This window comes from Hydra vulgaris, chromosome 04 (genome assembly GCF_038396675.1).
Source record: "Hydra vulgaris chromosome 04, alternate assembly HydraT2T_AEP".
NCBI lineage: Eukaryota > Metazoa > Cnidaria > Hydrozoa > Anthoathecata > Hydridae > Hydra > Hydra vulgaris.
In genome coordinates, this window is record NC_088923.1 from 20,461,223 (window position 1) to 20,476,933 (window position 15,711).

At 25.3% G+C, this 15,711-nt stretch overlaps 1 protein-coding gene across 2 annotated transcripts in view; it reads right to left on the reverse strand.

Moving 5' to 3' along the window:
* The window catches only part of LOC100197952 (cathepsin B), a 33,542-nt gene extending 24,923 nt beyond the window's left edge, over positions 1-8,619 (reverse strand). Inside the window, exons 1-3 of one of the 2 annotated variants that reach the window (XM_065795730.1) lie at positions 8,381-8,619; positions 8,178-8,296; positions 185-497 (exon numbers count right to left, since the gene is read on the reverse strand). In XM_065795730.1, the coding sequence (XP_065651802.1) occupies positions 185-497; positions 8,178-8,296; positions 8,381-8,582 (634 nt within the window). In that variant the 5' untranslated portion in view covers positions 8,583-8,619. The remainder of the gene's footprint in view (positions 1-184; positions 498-8,177; positions 8,297-8,380) is intronic. The other variant, XM_065795731.1, reaches the window with a different exon arrangement.
* Positions 8,620-15,711: the final 7,092 nt, after the last annotated feature.

Here is a 15,711-nt window from a genome sequence, read left to right on the forward strand (position 1 = left end):
TGAGCTGATTAACTTTATTTTTTATTAATGTTATAATTATTCTATTTTATGTATTGCTGTGCAAAAGTTTATTTTATTATAATATCTGACAAACCATTGAATTTCATATAGGCTTTTTCATTAAACTTTATATTTCAGAAATTCCTTATTTCAATATTCATTAAGAAGAAAAAAAAATAGGTACCTTCTCTGCAAGATTTTTTACATTTTGGAGTAGGTTCTGATCCTTCACATGGTTTTTTTGAACCAGCAGTATGATGCTCACAAGAGGGTATTTCATAAGGTTGACAACCTTCACTAGAGTTATATTGACCTCCAGTAACAGCTCCAGCATATTTGAAAAAATTCCATGCAGGTCCAAGTCTCCCTCCATTACAGCCAAAACCACACCAAAAACCACAGCAAGTCAATAAATCCTCAGCTGAAATGTGTGGGTTTTTAGCACCATTGGATTGAATGCATATTCGATCAGTAAAGGCTTCTACGGCTCCAAATGCCTTTAAAGTAATTTACAATTCTTAAAGGATCAATACAAAAGTATTTATTTTATAAATAGTTACATAAAAAATTACAGGAAAAAAAAATACTAATATATTTAAAGACTGTATACTTTTTAGAAATTTTCTCTAATTTTTTACTTGTCAGTATCAATTTAGTTACTTGATAGTATCAAATTAGCTACTTGTTAGATTTCAAACCTAACAAGTATGGCGAGTATTAATTTATAACAAATGCAACTAAATATTTATTATTGAAAAACTGTTTATTACAGCTTCTATGCTTTTTTTTATGCTATTAGGTAGAGAAATTTAAACAAGTTAACTATGGCTTAAGATAGTGAACATTAACATATTAGTGTAAGTTTTTGTAGGTTGAACTCTTTATCATGAACAAATGTAGGGTAAAGTTGCCAATATTGTACCACCTAAGACTTAACAAATAAAAAGAGAAATTATGCAAGGTAAAAACAATTATATTTAATTGTATTTAATAATTTAGGGGGAAACTGTTAAAGAAAAGTTAAAATATTCAAACTAAAAAAATATTGGTAACTGTTTGGGAATCAAAATTAAAAAAACAGCTAAGAAAACTAGATCGTTAAAAGTACTATTGTAATTTAATATTGTACAACTTTTAAGTTGTATTGCCGAACAATTGAGACAGGGTGTTCGTCAGCTCGATGGCATCGTGTATAACGTGGAATTCCTAATTGGTTTAAAATTTCCGAAGGTTCAAAAGATCATTAAAAAAATAAAACTTTTATCAGGCTCAGATTTAAGGTGTTACTCAGACTAGACGCGTAAAAAAAGTAATAGTACCCACAACATAGAAAGTGTATTGTAGAATAGTACGTACAACGTAGAAAGTGTACAAACGACGAAGAAATGACTTAAATTTACCAATTTTTATTTTAATGTAAAAAAAAAGTGTTGTCATTAACAAGCAAGATCATTCATTCAAAAGTTAAAAAAAAATTTGAACTTTTAATTGACATCAGTTATTCTCTAGTTAAGATTTTTCAATATATTTAATAAATAAGATATTATTTTGCTATTGTTACTCAGTTATTGAATAAACTAAAACTAAGGATTCTGGGATCGGAATGCAGACAAACAGCTCAAAAATGTATAACAACAGCAGGCCTTCTTTTAAACCTCTAAGCCATTTAACTTAAGCCTTAAGCCATTTCACAAGAGCCATTTTCTATTATTTTTAATATTTAAACAAGTCTAAAACAATCATTTAAGCGGTGACAATTATATAAAAAAGTTTGCATGACAATTACATAAGATATTTGCGCTATTTACAAATGTAATAACTGAAGAAAAAACAAAGAAAATTTTATTTTTATTAACCTAACTTTTCCATCAAAAATGTTCAGTAAAAGTAAAAAATGTGCCTGCGTGTAAAAAAAGAAATCATAAAATAAGCATAATAAACATTTTTTTATTTATAATCTTGCGAGAGCAAGAACATTTATTTAGACAATTTATCATAACAAACAATGACAAAAATTACCCAATTTAAAAAAAATAATAAAAAAAACAAGCAAAAAACTATTAGCTAAAATATAGTAGATGCTAAATTTTATCTTATATTAGTGCCACTTTTGATATTTCAAATTTTGTTAGTTTGCTTGTTTTGTTATATTGATTTTATAACAAAATGTTTTGTCAATTTATCAAAACAAAAAAAAAACAAAAAACATTATTACAAATTCTAAATGACATCTTATAAAGAGTTTATTTTTTTTAATTTAAAAAAAAAACTTCTTTTATGGATATAACTTTATTATTAATTTTTTTTTGCTTGAATTTACGCATTTAATTTAATATAATTTTAATTAAAAAAGTTATTTAAATTTAAAAAATATTAGTTTTTTTTCTTTCAGTTTTTCATCTTTTTCTATTTTTTTCAAAAAATTAAATTTCTTGTCAACACGTTATAACTTAAAACACAGCATCAAAAACATTTGTAAAGCGCACATTTAACTTTTTTGTCTTAAGACAAGTGAAAGCGCAATGGTATATATTTTTTAAAAAACAATACTTGGAAACTTTAATGTTTGTTTGTCACACACAAAAAAAGCTAGTAAAGTAATTAACTTGATTTTAAGAAATTATGAAGAAAAAAAATTTTTTTTGATTCATTTATACTAATGAAGAGAAAAGAAAGAAATTTATCTATGTTAAATGATAATTAAAAAAAGTAAATTTATTTATCTAAAATTAAAAAAAAAAATGAAATAAAATAGACAGTCCATAATACTTACATTTACAAAATTTGTTTTTCTTAATTAGTAAAACAAACTTGTTTTGTGGTAATTTATTTCATTTAAGATAGTTTAAAAAAGTTAATGTCCTTAAATAATAAAAAAAAAATAAAGATAATTTTATGACATCAAAATCATGAAGACATAATGAGCTAAGCCATTTTTTATTAAAAACAAGTCCTGCAACAGAAATGCAAGTTCTCTTAATATTTTTTTAATTCTTGTTTAACATTTAAATTTGATATTTTAAAGTCTAATTACTCTAAGGTTTTATTTTTTATCAGTTTTTAAATTAAATAAACAAAAGAATTTAATGAATCTAATATGCTCAGGGTAACTATGTTTTCCAAAAATTAATAAACTTTCACTACTTTGCATTAAGCACCTGAGAGTAAATCATTTAATAAAAAGAATTTGACAAGGTCAGAAAAATATTAACAAACTCTCTAAACATTGATTATGATGAAACTAAACATTAAAAATTTTTTTTTTTTTTTTTTTAAACAAAAATTTTTAAAATATATTTAGTAAATATATATAAAATTCTTTATAAAAGTTGCGACCAAATAAAATTAGTACATATCTACCGAATTGTTGATGAATAAGTTTTAATCCATAATTTTAAGGAAGGCATATCTTTCAACTATGAAAAATTTGCTCAAAATGGTTTTTAATCTTTTTACTTTTTTTTAATTGATTTTTTTTTTAATTTACTTCTTTCTATATTAGTACTTGTATAAGGATTACACAAAGGAATCTTTATATATACATAGAAACAAAAAGTGAAAAAATTGCAATTTGCGAAAAAAATAAAAAAATCAGCTAAATTTGTAAAAAACAAAATTTAAATTTTACTAAGATATTCAGGCACACAAGCATTGTTAAAACTTTACCATTTATGAAGTAACATAAAATAATTAATATGCTAGTGCCAATAAATGAAGGATTACTCTATCAAATAACCCAAGCTTTTGATTAAATCGTTGCTTTTTGAATTTGAATCTAAATACATATATTAATTAAATTGCTCAAAATAAACTCATGCTTTTTACAATTCTTTTTGATTGCATGACCATTTCTTTTATAAACTTTTCACACACTTAAAAATAGTGCAATATAAATAGTTGCTTGTTTCTGTAAAAGCAAGTCTTGAATGATAAATCCTTTTATAGGCTTTTAAGAATCTTAAAAATTAATATACTCTATAATCCCACACATCTGAAATATAGCCAAACCACTAATGTTACAGTGATATAAAATTTGATACATGCTTGTGGTGTTTAACTGATAACTTTAAAGAGTTTGTTTTGACTCTAACACACCTTGAGCTGAAATATGAAAGTTAATAATTTGCTGGTCCAAGAAAGGCATTAAAGTAGAAAATTTAGATTCATTAAAGCAACAAAAACATATTTTTTCATGTTCATACAATAAAGGACTAAGTGATACAGAAAAACAACAATAAGATCATGGCTATTTCCAGTATTAAAATCAACAATGCTGCATTCTGTATTTATATAAAAACTAATGAATAGTTTACAAATTTCTTTGTTATAATGATTATACATACTATTTGCATCTATGTTAATATTATTTTCATTCTTTTTGACAAAAAAAGCTACAAGATAAAAACTTTTTGTTCAAATATATAATTTTAAAAGCTTTCTTTTTTTTTCCATGTTTGTCATAGAATGTTTAGTTCTTCCTATAATTTTTTAAATTACACCAGCTGGCAAACATTCAAAGTAGCAAGAATGTTAAGAACTCTTCATTAGTTTTTATATAAATACAGAATGCAGCATTGTTGATTTTAATACTGGAAATAGCTATGATCTTATTGTTGCTTTTCTGTATCATTTAGTCCTTTATTGTATGAACATGAAAAAATGTGATAAGAATAATTATGTGATAAGAATAAATAATAATATAGTACTGTTTTATTGGACTTTTATATACATTTTATTCTGAATTGGTGTTGATTTTTTTGCATTTTGTATTGCTTGTCCGCATTTTGATCCAAGAAAGCTTTGCGAAAAGTTTATTAAATCAATTTTTAGAACCGCAATGGTACCCTATTAGTATTTTTATTTATTAATATTATTCAAAAAGTCTTTATTTACATTTTTATGGCTTATCTTAAGTTAGGAAAGTTAAAAAAATCTTTGCATATTAATAAATAATAAGTAATATACTTTTAAATAAGTTTTTATATTAAAGTTTTTAGAATTAAATTATTATTTTAAGGTTTTTATATTTGCTGGTAAAGTACACCGGTAATAACAACAAAAATCAAAAATGAAACTTGCAATGAAACGTTTATTTATGTTATATTTGCTTAAAAAAAAAGATAATTTAATATACTTTTTTTTTCTTTCTAATTTTATAATATTTTTTTATTTTATTTACAATTGCAAAGGTTTTATTTAGAGAAACAAAATTTATAAAGACAAAAATTAATTTTTTTTTAAATTTACAAATACAAAAATTATGTAAATTTTTGTATTCTTTTTTTAAATATAAATACTTAGTATGCTAGATATTAAAATGCGCTAACTAAATTTATCTGCTGCCCTTGTGTAATAAATGAGTCTCACTCTGCCCTTTAAATTTATTAAAATTATTTCTAAAATAGCATATTGCAATGAAACTTCTTATAATTATTAAAATTATTTCTAAAATAGCATATTGCAATGAAACTTCTTTAAACTAACATTCTATTCAACTTTTTTTTTTTTTTTTTTGTTATTCACCTCCTCAAGGCCAAGAAGGCCACCTCAGATGAGGAGGCTACTTAATAGTGGCTATAACCCTCTCTCAACTCTATAACTCCGAAACAGGAACCTCAACGAACAAGGCCGCTGCGCGGAGAAACAAACTGAAATTGGCAAGCCAAGCAAGTTTCTCATTCAAAAGTTATGGAGCTATCGAAAAAGTTCTCATTTAAAAGCTATTGATTTAAATAATAATCGTTTAAATTAAATTTTATTTATTTAAATTAAATAAATCGTTTTTTTATTTACTGCTGATGACATTTTAAGGCCATAAAACATATTTAATCCAATTTTAAATCATTATAAATTCATTTAAAGTTTACAAATAAAAATTTATTTAATGATAAAAATTATAATACAAAATTAGATGAACAAAAATACAAAGATCTATGCAAAAAGATTTTGTAAATATTTACTTTTTACAACTATATTTAAAAGCAATGTACACAATTAAAGTAGATCAAAGTATCTAATTCATTCATTTAATTTTTAATAGCAAACAATTGTCTTTCGTTCTTGTTTTTTCTCTACTATATCAAACAAGAGAAATGAATTAAATATGAAAAATGTTAAGAAGATTGTTTAGAATGAAACAAGTGGAACTATAATTTAACATTTAAAAAAATTTTAAAATATTCCTTCGCTAGCTATGGGTTGCCTTAAACTTTTTTTTAAAGGTCATAAGCAATGACCTTTTTTTTTTCATTTTTGCATACCTAAATTCCCAATATCGCAAAAACCTTATATTATATTTTTCCCTGGCTAACACTCTGTGAAATACGCAGTAATACATATGCTTGGGTGGGTTCACAACCATTAATCACAAGCAGTGCTGTGTTTAAAATTCAAAGCTTTGAAAAAAATTGATTCTTCGAGTAGGATGTGATGACAAAGAAAGCATTATAATTCCATAATTTTAAGCTAAAACTAGTGCTTCAAAGTTTTTTGTATGTATTGAATACCCATCAAGAAGTAGAAGAACTGTCTTTTCATGACTAACCCTAAAAGTAAATAAATCTCTAGTTATCAAAACCATTACCGGAACATCTAAAAACAGTGAACGGTGGTGCACTATCTTTAAGCTCATTTTAAAATCAATTATATGTTTAAATATAAGAGGTATGAAAGATCCAGCACCAATTCATACAACATACATCAGTGGTATCAAAACCTATTTCACCACTTGTTATACCTCCTACTAGGTGCTAACTTTTTAGAGCTAACACTTTTCTTGGTTTCTAAACTGTACTGATATTAGTTTTATCAATGTTGTAAAGCAAATCAGTAATAATATTGTGATTGTTAACAATTTCAATAATTTTATTGACAAAAATGATACAACTTTTTCCTTACAAAAACCTGTGGCTCATGATAAAAAAGTGGTTTGAGTAATCTCAAACTAAAGCTTGAACTGCGCTTTATGAATTAATAATATCATTTCTTTCCAGCCAAACATTTTTGTTGAATTGATGGAGTATTCTGTTTTTTCTGCAAATTCAAATGCTAATTATCTAAATTCTATTTTATTTACCGAACATACATGATTCTAGTTTCAAAACAAGTTTAACTTTCTCAACTTCAGGAGAAAACTTACTTAATATAATAAATACTGCACCTACTCAATTGTTTATTTAACTCATTTGCACTTATTTTTATATTTACATTTATTATAATATTTTGATGATGAGATCCACAAACCATGTCTCCGTTTTGGCATTTCAGAATTTATGCTTTTTGAAAAGCTTTCAGGAGCATCTTAATCTGTCAAAATTATCCTGTTGGTAATTTAGACCTTAGGTAGGTTCAAATTAAGTGACTAGAGTTGCTTTGAGTTTATAAGAAATTATACTATTTCAAAGCCAGTCAAGAATATTGTCAAATGAGAATATTATAAGAAAATATAACAATTATAAATTAACGTAGAAACAAAAATTTTATAATAACGCAAAAATTTTATAGTAACCCATTTTACCACAAAGAGATGCCAAGGATGGTAGGGAGTGGAGTGTTAGTAGTAGAGAATATCAAAATAAAAAATTTTTTGCAATTAGATTTTTTTGAGCTAAATTGAGCCCTGCTAAAGTAATACCCTTACATTTGAACCTCCAAAATATGAAAACTTAAGGAACGTATCAACTCAGGGTCACGATTAGCCAAAATCTAGTTTTATTGCACCAGAAAACAATGGGTTAATTAGTTCTATATAGTAAAGATATAAATTTAATTAAAATAATTTTTATGGGTTATATAAAAAAATGAGATACTACAAAAGTATAATTAAGGCTTACACTAATGAAAAAATAGAGTAAAAAAATAGAAAAACAGCAACATGGCTTTATATTAGAGTTTGCAAGTTTATCAAACTTTTTTTACCATTAAATTGGTAAATGAATATTGAAAGACCAGTGTACTAGTATATTACAGGTAATTTTTAAAATACTAAAAAAGTAATAAAGAAATAGCTATGCAGTACAATTTTATTAATCATATTTTTTATATAAATTCTTAAAAAGTGTAAATTATGCAAAATCCTATAATTAAGATCTCATTTTGGAACTTTGTAATGTGAATTTCAATAATATAACAATATCATATAACTTATAACAACTCAAAATATATTAAACTTAACTAACCCAACAACTTCCACAACTTCCTTGATCTCGAATTTCAGTTGTACTTGGGCAAATGGATCCCCATTTTTCCCTTGTATCATAACTATCAGGAAGTGTAGCAACTACTGGTACTTGTTTCACTTGAAATGGTGAGATTACAATGTAATATATAAAAATCTTTTAATAATAAAAAATATCCTATATGTAAACTATAATTATAATACCTTCTAATATGTTTTCTTTTTCTTCCAGCGTTCCACACAAACCTTTAATATAACTTTCAGTAACTTCTGGCCCAAAATTGACTCCTGCAGTCCAAGTTGTTTCTAAGGAATTAACTATATTAATTTCTTCATCAAAAAGACTTCTATGTTGAGGAAGTCCACCCACTCCAGCAAATAAAAATAGCAATGTTAAAAACTTCATTTGAAACTAAAAAAAAAAAAAAAAATTTTGATTTTTTGACTCTGATGCAAAAGGAGTGCTGCTATATTGACTAATGCTTTAGGCAGCAATCTTTTCTTTCTTTTTCTATACTACACAGATAAGCAAAATTAGTAAGCGATTGCTGATCTGTATACACACACACACACACACACACACACACACACACACACACACACACACACACACACACACACACACACACACACACACACACACACACACACTTTTCTGGTATTTTCTTATACAAATTTTGTGTAAGTTATATTTTATATAATTGTAATTTAATATTGTATGGCATACAATATTTTCAAAAGAGTATAATATATTTCATGCACACATACAAAAATTCGTACATACATTCATACAAACATCTATTTCGTGTAAAAACATTGAAATGTATATATATTCTAATAATAAACTGTCGAACGGTTCAGTGATGGAGATGTGCTACGTTCTGTTATTGCTATTATAATTTATTGGTATATCAAACGCAATTTGAATTTTAAAATACATTGTTAACTTAACTATTTATTATAAATTGAATTGTTCTTTGTCGTAAAAAAAAATAAAGTAAAGATTTATTTTTTATACGATAAAGATAAATTATAATAACAATAAAAGAACGCTACATCCTCATCACTGCACCGCTCAACAGATCAAATGGAAAAGACCAGCTGTGATTTATTTTTTGTTTTTATGGAAATATTATGGTCATAAAAATTTCACGTGATTTTAGATAACGGAGTTCTCATATTTCTTATCAAAATTAACGGTTTTAAAGACAAAAATTTCTGTCCCTAATATTTATAATAATAATCTAATAATAATAATAATCCCACGAAAAACATGGTTTCAAAACATGGTTTTTTGAAACTATGTTTTTAAATTTACATTAAAGAAAAAAATGAAGTGATAGAGAAAAAGCACTCTATACAAGAATCGTTGTAATTTTATAATTTACATTCAGTAAATTGAAGCCGCAACTTTACTAAGACTATGACAATAATCATTACGCTTAAAAGTTATGTTGCTTTAAAGCAAATATAAAGCTATATATACTTTAAGAAAATGTGTAATGTTTTTTGCATTTTCTTTAAGTATGTATAGCTTTGTTTGCTTTAAATGCTATCATCTTTATCCACTTGCCAAATAAAGTTAGATCAGAGCTGTGGCTAGGCTCCTCCACACCCCTAGCGAATTTAGCAGGCCCTTTTGTAAATGAAAGGAGCATATTATTTCTTATTTTTTTATAGTAACATCTAATGAAAAAATTTAAAGAATTCAAAGATTTTGGGGCTCCTATGAGAGGTTTTTTTTTTGGGAAGGAGGGAGGGGGACTCGGACCTAGAGTCACAGCACTCCAGGTCCGAGCCCCCCCCCCCTTCCTCCTAATCGTTGTAATTGCAAAATTACAACGACTCTTGTATAGACTCGGAGTCAGATGATATTTATTTTCTATGTTTAAATATAATCTGTGATATATACTTCTATGATATTATTTTTTAAATTATCAGGTCATATTTCATATATTATAATTAAACATAGAGAATATATAGTTTATATTCAAAATGCGGCATAAGCAATTTTGTTTTTATGTGCCAACTTAAATATGATTTTTTAAGTAACTTAAAAAACAAAAAATAACTAATTATACAGATAAATAACATAATTTATACAAAAAACAACTTTAAAAAGTTATTGCTTAAAAATAAAGTAAAAAGTATTCATAAACTACACTTTCATGCAAAAAAATTTTCTAATAAAATAATATATTGCGTATCATACCGCATTTTAATAACAAAGTTTTCATATATCATTTGACTTTAATTGAAAACTGTTTAAAGATTTAAAGCAAACGTTACATTTGAAGCAAACGTATATATGGTGCGGCGCACTTTTAAACAAATGACGCGCGTGGAAAATTATCTAAATAAGATAACGATTAAATGACAATCAACTACAAAACAATTTTAGTTAAATACCAATGGTCATCATCACACATCAAACTAATTATATAAACATTTTAATCTTTTAAATTGAATATTTAAAATATTTCCTTAACTTACTATAATTTAATAGTTCCTGAGAGAATTTTTATTTTTTTAATTTTCTCTACTGTCTTATAATTTTGTGTCGAAATGCGTTTTCAGGTCATTAAGAAAAAAACTATATTAATTTTTTTTCAGGGTGTAGTAATGAGATCTTTTTCATAAGTATATATATATATATATATATATATATATATATATATATATATATATATATATATATATATATATATATATATTTTTTTTTTTTTTTTAATTTTTTTTTTGAAGATGTAGTATGTATATCGTGCTTTTCTTTAAAATAATTTCATATATATAAGTATATATATACATATAAATATATGTATATATATTTATATCTATGAAATTATTTTAAAGAAAAGCACGATATACATACTACATCTTCAAAAAATATAATTACAATTTAAAATTCTGGATTATAAAATCAAAATTTGAAGACATTACAGAGAAATATTAACAGACGATAATTGTCTGAAAAAGATTAACAGACAATTATTGTCTGGTAATATTTTTCTGTAGTGCCATTTTATTAGTTTGTTACAATTCTATTTAAAAAGAATTTTTACAAACCTATAAAAGTTATAATACAAGTTATGATACCGTAAATAGCATAAAAATAATAAGTAAATAAAATAAACTAGATTGACAAATTTATATAATAATGAGCAGTTTATTTATATAAAGATGGATTTTCCCATTTAAACATGGAGTGCTTCTTTAATTTTCAATTTGTTTGTGTTAGGAGTATCCAAAATTTTAAAACAGTTATAGTTAGCTTGATTTTTACAATTAACGAATGAAATTAAATACTTGTAAACATTAGATTGTTTGTCACCTGTAAGGTGCTCATAAATTCTTGTTGTTAAGTGTCTTGAGGTTTCTTCAATATAAATGGCATTACAGCCAGCAGAAGAAAATTTGTAAACAACATTGGATTTGAGCAGCTTGGGGAGTGAATTTTTTATACAAAAACTATTTTGTAATTGTTGTGAAAATTAAATTAATTATGACGTCTTTACAATATTTTAAAATTATTTTATTAACTTTAGATTTTGTAAAATTTGAGTAAAACCCTATAAATGGAAGTTTAAAATATCTTATATTAGGATTAGCAATAATATTTTTAACAGATGGATTTAACTTTTCATCAACAAATAATTTAATTTCAGTGTCAATCATTTTTGGTGGATATTGGTTATTTTTTTGAAATGTTGAAATATTTTTGTATTTTGTATCACATTTGTGTCTCCTAAAAAAATAAGGTCCTCTATTTCTAAGATACTAAGATATTTTATATTTTTCAGATACTAGTGGAGGATGGGGGGGGGAAGGGTTTGCATCCCCCCATCCCCCATAGATTCGTCACTGTTATAACGATAGGAAACAAAACTGAAAATTTTTTGTAAAAGACTCGTATATGTTTTTTTGTGATAAACTGAAGTGGAAAGCGAAACAGACTTTTTTATTATCTTGTTTTTTTTCCATTGTAAATTTTAACTTTTCATATTTTTTATTAAAATGTTTGAAAAATTCCTGAGCTTCAAACTCTGAATTAAAAATAGCGATAATATCATCTATAAACGTTTATAAAAAATTGGTAAGAAGAAAGAGCAATTACTAACCCTTTTTTGTTCGTGAAACCCAATAAAATATTTGCTAATATTGGCGCTAAAGGAGAACCCATGGCAATGCCATCCAATTGGTCATAATATTTCCTGTTAAATAAGAAATGAGAACCGGATGTTGAGATTTGAAGTAATTTTGAAGTTATAATCCCTGAACACTGAAACTGTTGAACAAACGATTAATTCCATTTTATCTTTTAGTAATTATGTGCAACAATGCACCATAATTTATGTGAACATGAGAGATGCATAGAAAAGGAGATAAGAAGAGAAGAATTTAAGTAAATTTTAAATAAACTTTTTATGTCAAATGTTTAGCATATTACTACGCTACAATATACATTAACTCAAATCTCTCCCTTTAAGTCATTGAGAGAAACAGCTTTTAAAACTGCAAATCAAATTGTAAGTGCTGCACTTATACAATAGCTTACAATAACTTAGAAGCTTTGAAGAAACATAGAATTAAAAAAAAAAATCTGGTTGAACAAAACATGAGCAGTATTTTAGAAAATGATTTGAAGTATAAAACTAAAACAGTTCACATGAGGTATTCCAAGTCACAACCTATAAATTGTTATAAAACAAAAAAAGAAAATAGAGTAAATACTATAAACATTTACATTGACGAATCGTGTAGCAAAAAACAACAGGAAAAATACAAAGGTAAAAATATAACAGATAAAGGTGACCAAAGTTGTGTACTCATAATAGAAAGATGCACCTTTTTTTTTGAGAAAATGATTTCGTGTTGACTGTAATAGTTAAAAAGGATAAATACTATATTTACCTGAACAAAAATGTTATACCAGGATATATATATATATATATATATATATATATATATATATATATATATATATATATATATATATATATATATATATATATATATATATATATATATATATATATATATATATATATATACACATATAAAATATATATATATATATATATATTACAATTTATATAATTTTCCAAAAAATTAAATAATTTGTAAACTATAAAATAAAAAATCCCCATAAATTACTAAGACTTCAAGGATTACTAAACCAATATGAAACAAAAATTGTATATTAAATTCTTAAAATTAAAAACAAATAAAGTTAAAAATATATAAAATATATACTTATAACTTCAAATGATAACTTAAAAAAGTTAAAACTAAATTTTTTTTAATTTAAAACATTAAATCAAAAATTAAAAAGAGTTAAAAGTAAAAAATATGCATGTACATCGCAATTTTTTTCGCAAAGCATCCTTATTTGACATAAGTACAAACAGATAAATGTTTGGAGTTTGCTCCAAACATTTATCTGTTTGTACTTATGTTTGTTCTTATCTCAAAGACCAAAAAATGCGAGATCCGCCCCTGTAAATATATAAACGATACGTAAAACAATTTGAACGTCAAAGGAAAAATCTTTTAAGAAATTATTACAATAGTTTACTTGAGCAATGTAAATTAACTTTATTCGTATTATTGAAGTTATAGATAAAATCGCAGCCAGCTTCAAAATGAAAACATTCACATTGCCTAAAGCCATTATAATAAATGATAAATTATTGCATGGTCAAGAAGATATTTTTTGTATCTGATGGACCAAATTTATCGAAAAAAAGTTTCTCAAGAACTTATTCTAAAAAATAATATATCAATCCTTAATACGTCACTATTTGAACGATCGTACGAAGAGATTGAATATTCAGACTATTTTCTCAAACTCAAACTCCTTCAAATATAAGAATCCACGTCGCCACTTTTTAGTAGGTCAGGAAAAATTCCTTGCCAAACAGAACATGAAAAAGTTATTAATTAACTTTAAAACTATTCATGTTAATATCCACCAACTGATTTTTTTGGTTTTAGTACTTTAAAAGCGTTATCGAATACGCTTTTAAAACGGATTCCTATATTTAAAGGAGAATTAATTAATGTAAATCATATCTATTCTATCCGTATTTTTAAAAACCTAGGAGTTAATTTTTTATAACAGGATTTCTAATTGAATACTTTTTGTTTAATATACAGTAAAATCGCCTAAGTTTGGTCAACATGTGACTTCGGTCATTAAAGAAAAAATTTATAAAAAGCATGCAAAACCCAAATTTTACAAACTTTTTTTTCTCGAATAATATTTGTTATTACTTCGTAAATATGAACTTTATAAAAAAAAAATGTTTAATTGCAACCTGCTGAAATAATTCTTTAGCAAAACAATGATTTGCAAAAAATAGGATACTATCAAAATCTAAAATAAGCAAAGCATTAAAATAAATGATCAAATTTATACTTAGTATTATTAACAATCACTAAATTAATTATATTTACAAAAAAGGTAATAATTTTTGATTATTGCCTGGTAGTAATCATTTATTAGACGTCATTGTGATAAGCTATCGCTCAGAACTTCAAATTAATATCCCGTCAAACCTTGCAATATTGACTCAGCCAGACACTATTGATCAATGGTACTTGTTAAAATTATATATTTATATATAAGTATACTTTATAATAAATTGTTTTTCAATAAATAAAAAAAACGCAACTTTTAAAAGGTAAAATTAAATTTGTTTGCAAATTTTACAAACTGTCCCTTTTTTATAAACTGCTTAACATATAGCATTTTAATGACCTACTTTAATTTTTTTTAATTATTTAATTAAGGTTTGCACAAGTTGCTCATATGTGCTATATATATGGATTCACAACTACGCCATTCTACATTTTGAATTGCGATGGTAATTGCCTTTAATGTGATCAAGGGCAGTTTTAGGTAGTGTGTTGAAAAAGTTCGAAAAGGCATAAGAAACTTTTCAGTAGCAACAAAAAGGCTTCAGTCACAATATATTGTGGCTGAACCCTTTTTATTACTACTGAAAAGTATAAAACGAGTATTAATACTTGTTTTATGTGATTTTTTGGGACATTCTTGCCTATTCATGTTTTATTCCAAGCCCAAAGGTAATAATATTTATGATAGACTTCGGTATTTTTTTTAAAAAACATTTAAACCAGATGTGCATAGAATCCGGTTAACTCCACATTTGACAAACCACTACTTAATTATTTGAATTTTTAGATTGATCTCCATATGGCTTCTAATTCAGAACGGGCCAAACGGTGCTTCTATGGTTTCATGTAATCTGGCTGGATAGATGGACCTGGTTTTCCTAGATGATTTGAAAAGACGTCCTAAAGCCACTTGATATAGGATAATTCAGCTCATTGAAAAGTAAATGGCGCAGAATCCTGAACAAACATTTTATTCAAAACGGTTTCAAAGATCTCACAAAACATAGCTACTCTGTGTTGCCCAAAATATAACTACTCTGTGCTCTGTGTTGCTCAAAAGCTTATTGACCAAAGCTTTTTCCTGAAGAAAGAGTTCCTGAAATAACTGACTGCCA